This window comes from Sinocyclocheilus anshuiensis, unplaced genomic scaffold, assembly GCF_001515605.1.
Source record: "Sinocyclocheilus anshuiensis isolate Anshui unplaced genomic scaffold, SAMN03320099.WGS_v1.1 scaffold288, whole genome shotgun sequence".
Taxonomy (NCBI): Eukaryota; Metazoa; Chordata; class Actinopteri; order Cypriniformes; family Cyprinidae; genus Sinocyclocheilus; species Sinocyclocheilus anshuiensis.
Window position 1 is genome coordinate 341,978 of NW_015558570.1, and position 6,277 is coordinate 348,254.

The window sequence follows — 6,277 nt, forward strand, 5'->3', positions numbered from 1 at the left end:
ACAGTGTTGTAAATACAACTTAACCACTGATTTCTAGTTGTGTCCTCTTTTGGAAGACCAAACAAAGTAGTTTCGTGCTGCCGCTTCTAACCGAGGTGCTACAGCGATCTGTCACTCCACATTAAACAGCGCCAAAACGGCATTTAATATTTGAATATTGTAATAAAATGGACAGAATTGGAATCTGAGACTTTGTTTCATATCAAAAGTAACAGATCACAAAGCTTATTGCAATTTAGCGGATGGGAGGCGCGCTAAAATGACATGAATTAACATGAACAAGAAAAAATATTCATTTAAAATATGAAATAAATGTCATAAAAACCATTAAATTCAACTTTCTCATGCATGTCAACACATTGTTACAACACTAATTTTATGTTTTAAAACAAATTATAAGTAAACTGTTTGTGTTTCTTGAAAATTATTGCTTCAATTAATTTTTTTGCCAGATAGAACCTTATAATTCCAAGCGAAAAGTGTTTTTTTAGAATTAGAAGGTTCTATCTGCATTTGACCCATTCCAGAAATCCCCATTTACAAATTTGAGAGGATTTTGATATTGTACATTTAGAATACATTTAGGGTCCCTGTCATTTTCATGTTTTAAAGAAACTTCTTCCCCATCTAAATTTTGCTATATGGAATGCAAAAACTTTGAAGCTCAATATCTCAAAACTGCTCAGAACGCAGATAGAACCTTATAATTCCAAGGTGACGTACTGTAATGAACGTAACTTTTTAATAAGCAGGGGAAATTCCCGACATAAAAAAAATAACCATTTACACGCCTAGAGTGTTTGCATTGTAAGAATGTACAGGGATACTTCAGATTTAAAACCGCTGACTTGTTAGGTGATGTTTTCTCATTAAATTCGTACGATTTCCTGTTAATTCAATGGAATGTATGGGAACAGTGGGGAATACCAGTATGGCGGTGCAGTGGCTTCACATTCATGACGTCATGAGCAATCCAGTTCTCTATTATAGATCAGTGGTCATAACACACTCAGACACACACCCAAAACAAACAAATGCACATGCACACATTCACACACTTATGGATAAAAACTGTATTGAAAACAGGCACACATCCCTTTCAAAAGATGTTCAGACCTTTCAAACATTTCTTCGAAGATGCCTAGGGAAATATCTTCCAACTGACTTGTTACTTTAAAAGCCATTTAAGATATTATTAATGAAAACTGATAGAAACACAGCTGACTTTGAGCATATGTTTGGATCAAGGATCCACAGAATGAAAATATTTAAAATGTCTTGAGTGCTTCAGTCTGCAGATCTTCTGCTGTAATAAATGACTGAGTGCACTTTGTGAGTTTGGCCAGATAAATGGCACTGTTCAGGGCACTGAAACAACTACACTAGACTGGAGAGCTGTGTGACTCTGAGACGAGGCCAGCCACTCTGATCTGGCCCATATTAATTGCTAAAGCAACCAGTACAAAGACTGTTAGAGACAGTTGAAGAACACCTGCTGAGTAGTGATCTGGGCTTCCCCACTATATTGACTCTGATAAGACAACACGCAAGCAAATAGAATAATGCAGAGAACGGGCAGCATGAGTAAAACTTGTCAAACAAACCTGATTCACATGAACCTCAAGCAAATCTAGGTCAAATAAAATTATCTGCTATCAGCTATCTGCACATCTACACATCAATATGATTACCAAATACACTGATTGCAAATATTAGCTGATTGTTATGCAATAAAAAGTTTGAGTGAACAAGAAAAACAATATGATATAAATATACATTTTCAGATTAATTGTGATCTTCTTTTGAATCTATGACACTGAGTTTATGACTGAAGTGCTCAAGAGTTTATTGATTTTTTTTGACATTGTAAGGGTTTTACACAAGAAATAACATTTAAAATTTACTTAATTTCACAGAGTAGAGAGTTCTGAGTTGTGTTGATTTTTATATTTGTTAAATAAGCAGCATAATTATTTACTGCCATGCAACTGCTGTAAATTTTTTTTAATAAATGTTGTTTTTCATAATGTACCTTTTCTGTAAATTACAGAATCAGCTGAGAGAACTCCTTTCTAGGGCTGCACGATAAATCGCATGCGATATTTAATGCGCATCTTTGCGCGTTAAATATCGCATGCGATTTATCGTGCAGCCCTACTCCTTTCATATGCAAGCAAAATGAACATTTAAACTGAAATATACCAAAATGAATCAGAATCAAATTTAATCAAAATAAGACTCAAATGAATATTTTTCAGTTAATTATGTGCATCATCCAGGTATCTGAAGTGCACTTCTTTATGGAATTTTCAGTGTGCACACACTAAGTCTTCTATTTATGTTAAAAAAAGCATAGAATTGTGCATAACTACACAATTCAGGGAACACCTTAAATTTGTATTGATACCTAGCCTTATCTTTGAGTTTGTTCCACAGCTTTGGACCATTTTTTCCATTCACCTACTGTGCGCCATGCTGTCCAGCTTTAGTAGTTCTCGAACATCTGGACATCTCTGTATACTCTGTCTTTACATATTCAAAACATGTGTCTTACTATTCAGATCTGAGCCATGTACCACTATGCTGTGTAATGAACTCTGGGAAGTAATAGCCCTGCATTATCAACGGGCCCTAAGGGAGTCGTCAGCAGTTAAATTTGTGTCATTTATTGATCGGCATGATTTACTGATTGATCCAACGAATGGTGATGGATAAGTTAAAAAGATGAGGAGGGTCAGTGATTTATGATGGTCAGAGGATAAAGACAAGCAATTAGGCTGACAAGAAGTCAAATTTTGATGGCCAACATTTTGAAAGGGTCAGCAAATATCCTGTTAGCTAAAACTGACTGGAGAACATGCATGATTTGGTTGAAACCTCTTACCTGGTTGAAGTTTTTCTCCTCTGATCCTGGAAAGTGACTGAGCTTCCTTGTGTATCCCTTCTGCATGAAATCCCTGAAGAAGTTATTGATGTCTGTGATGGAGATAAGGCAAACGGCAGAGCTGGCCGTGGGCTCCGGTGAGTCGGGTTTGCTTCGGGCAAAGGCAGCAAACAGCATGTCCTCTCCTTCTTTCAGGCCCATCTCCTGCTGAAAGTCATAGCCGACTTTGGCCACATGCGCAGCCTGGAGAACATTGAAAACCACCTGAACCGAGCGCTTCTTTCTTCTTCGCTCGGAGTAAATGCACTCGAAGGGCATTTCAACGTAGCGCAAGATCTCAGGATCTGAAGAGCACATGCGTATGATTCTCGTGTGGAAGGCATTTAAGCTGCCACCTTCTCGTTGGACAGTGAGAAAATACACATATGGGCCGCTCTGGAAGGAGTAGACGTAGCGCAGCGGGTAGTTCCCACGCAGCCCTGGGGCCAAGTCCATGTAGGATTGTTCAGAAAAGAATTCAAAGCCGTCTTGAGTCTCTCGCATCTTCCTAACAGAGATGGTGTGGTGGAGACGCGGCACGGTCGAGTCAAGTGGCTCAGAGTTTGCAACGAAGAACCTCACAACGCCGCTGCTCATCACGTTAAGGATCTGAGTGCCCGAAGGACCTGCCAGGCAGTCTGGGCAACCGTGGCTGCTGTCTTTGTTCTTCTTCGAATACATGCAAGTAATTTCCGCATCCAGGGGTCCATCCTCTAACAGGTAACGATGGCAGACGCCGTTCCCAACTGAACCACAGCTGAAGAGCTCAAGATCATAGAAAGTCTCCACCAATAGGGCCATATTGGTGTTGTTCATGTTGAGGGGTTTGTTTTTGCAACCACTGCATGGATCTGGTGCACTGCAGTCTTGACCCTCATGAACTGGTCCGGTATTATATTCATGTATCTTCTTGAGGTCTTTCGATAGGGCGTAAAGTTTGTCGACAGCACCTACATACACAGTTCCATTGAATTCCAACAGCTTCTGTATGGGAGTGTCAGACACAAAGTGAGGGAGGTCATAGGTCACAGAGTGGTCGAGTTTGGAGCTTTCTATTGGTTCCTCACATTGACTATTCAAGCCGCACCACAGCGTCTGAAGGATGATGAGGATGGAAATAGCTTCAGAATATTGAATTCTCATCTTTGTTCTTCTGCAGAGTAAAAAGACAACATTTATTTAGCATATTAACCATGTAAACTTTGATATATGAAATAATGGTCAGAATTTTTGTATTTTTCAAATGGAACAGTTTATTGAATCTTTAGACAATATAAAAAAAAAACTTTGCATAAGTGCTTTATGTTTCGTATCATATTTCATACACCATGCTTTTATGGCTCATATTATAGTGAGAATATGGAGCTCATACTTGGGGAGTAAAAAAAATATTAATTTTATTCAGATGCCCAAACTGAGCAAAAATATGCAATTTAGTGTAGCTGCTGTTATTTAAATGAACAAAAAGTAAGATTTCTGAAAGAAATTCTGAGAAATTCTTGTACTGTAAATCAATTAACTTGTAATGTAATGTAAATGTAATCTTTAAATATTTCTAACAAAATAAATGTTTTTCTTACATTTACATTATGAAACTCATTAAAGTTTTTACAGCAAAAAGACACATGTACCATGACCTGAAGATGGACATTTTAAAACTACTTGTATGCAACAAGGTTTGATTACCATCTTAATCATCAAATTTGGAATTAAAACAAGGCATATTTTGAAAGACTTCTGTAGTACCCATTAGTGCACAAAACCTTTATGAACTAAGACAAGCTACTCAGAACAAATGACACTTGTAAATCACAGCCACACTCACTGCAACAACGATATCACTTGTTTCCTTGCATTGTAGAAGCCTCAATAATTCACCACTCACTGTGTATGACAAAGCCATGGTTAAAAGAAAGAGGGCAACTCTAAACGGTCCTTGTGCCTCTGACTTAGACAGCACTTTTGTGGCGGTGTACCAGAGGAGGCGAATCATCAAAGAGTCAGCCTACACTGAGTGCACTGCGGTGACAAGTCTAACTTTAGACAGCGTTCTCAAGGGAGTGGTTGATAAACTCAATTAAGCCTGGTAGGCTGCGGAAGCCGGAGAAGTGATTTATTGTTGGTGTACTTAAACGCTACTCCTCTAGGAGGTCGCTTTTAAGGTTGAGAGGGAGAGAGTGGCAGAGCTAGAGAATATGGGATTCACCCTTACTGTTATCGAAGCAATTTAAGTGCGCTGAGCAGCACTATAGGTCACTGCAAACTCTGAGTATAACAATGAGAGAGACTGAAGAACTGTTGCACTTGCTGTCATTCTAGAAAGATTCAGTCAATATATTTAGCTGTTTACCTACATACAGCATCTACTCTTTAAAACACCTGATTGATAAACAGACTTTCACATTGTCTTTCATTTTCATTACATGCACTTCTAAAGGTAAACACTTAAGTAAAGTACAGCAAGGCACACTAAGGGTCCTCACTCACAGTCCTTAAAAGCTGTTTTCTTGGATGTCCCTTGAAAGGCAGGAACATAACTCGGAAAAAGTTTATTAATTAACACACTGGGATTCATATCATACATTTCCATGTTGTTCTTATATATAGAAAAATGCATTTACTTTACAGTTTTACCCTTTGCATCTCCTATGAAACTGAGCATGTAAAAGATATGAACATTTACCTCAAGATAAACATGGTGAGTTTTATGCCAAGTTCTCTGCAGACCTTATTCATCCATATTTTTCTCAGAAATTAAGCCCACTCACTTACAGTCAAATCTGTCAACTGGATGCATGCATCCCCCGAAAAAAAAACCTTTAAAGGTGTTTAGAGATAAACGGGCCTACATTTCCAAACATTACGTTACTAAACTGAACAACTGAACAAAAACCAAACAAACGCTTTTCTTACCTGAGTTTCATGGAAACTACAGATTTAGAATGACTCATACTGTCAACAGCTAAACGCACAGCTTCCTCACAAGTCCATGAAAACACTTCCAACTAAAATGCTTAGCAAAAACAAATATATTTCTGTTGATAGTGTATAGATGTATAAAAAGTAAGCTAGTGCAGTGGTCAAAATAGTCAAAATTTGGTGACATAATTTCCCAAAGGAATAACCTTCAGTATTGTTGTCACACTCTAAATGCTCAGAAATAAAACAAACGCTCACTCGCCTGTAAAATAAAGACACCTGTCGGAGACAGAAAGGGAAAATAATCACATCTTTTAACGGTCCGTTTCGCTGGAGACGCGCGCGCTGTTTCTGGCGGATGCCTGCAGTCTCGAGATGCGGCGGTGAGTTTCTGCGCGCTTTCTGCTAAAAAGTTGCTCTCTCTCTCTCTCTCTC

At 38.3% G+C, this 6,277-nt stretch overlaps 1 protein-coding gene across 1 annotated transcript in view; it reads right to left on the minus strand.

The window, feature by feature from the left end:
• Nucleotides 1-6,277, minus strand: part of LOC107679602 (hepatocyte growth factor receptor-like) — a 65,931-nt gene extending 59,654 nt beyond the window's left edge. The window contains exons 1-2 of the mRNA XM_016475199.1: nucleotides 6,105-6,277; nucleotides 2,885-4,076 (exon numbers count right to left, since the gene is read on the minus strand). Of these exons, the coding sequence (XP_016330685.1) occupies nucleotides 2,885-4,066 (1,182 nt within the window). The 5' untranslated portion in view covers nucleotides 4,067-4,076; nucleotides 6,105-6,277. The remainder of the gene's footprint in view (nucleotides 1-2,884; nucleotides 4,077-6,104) is intronic.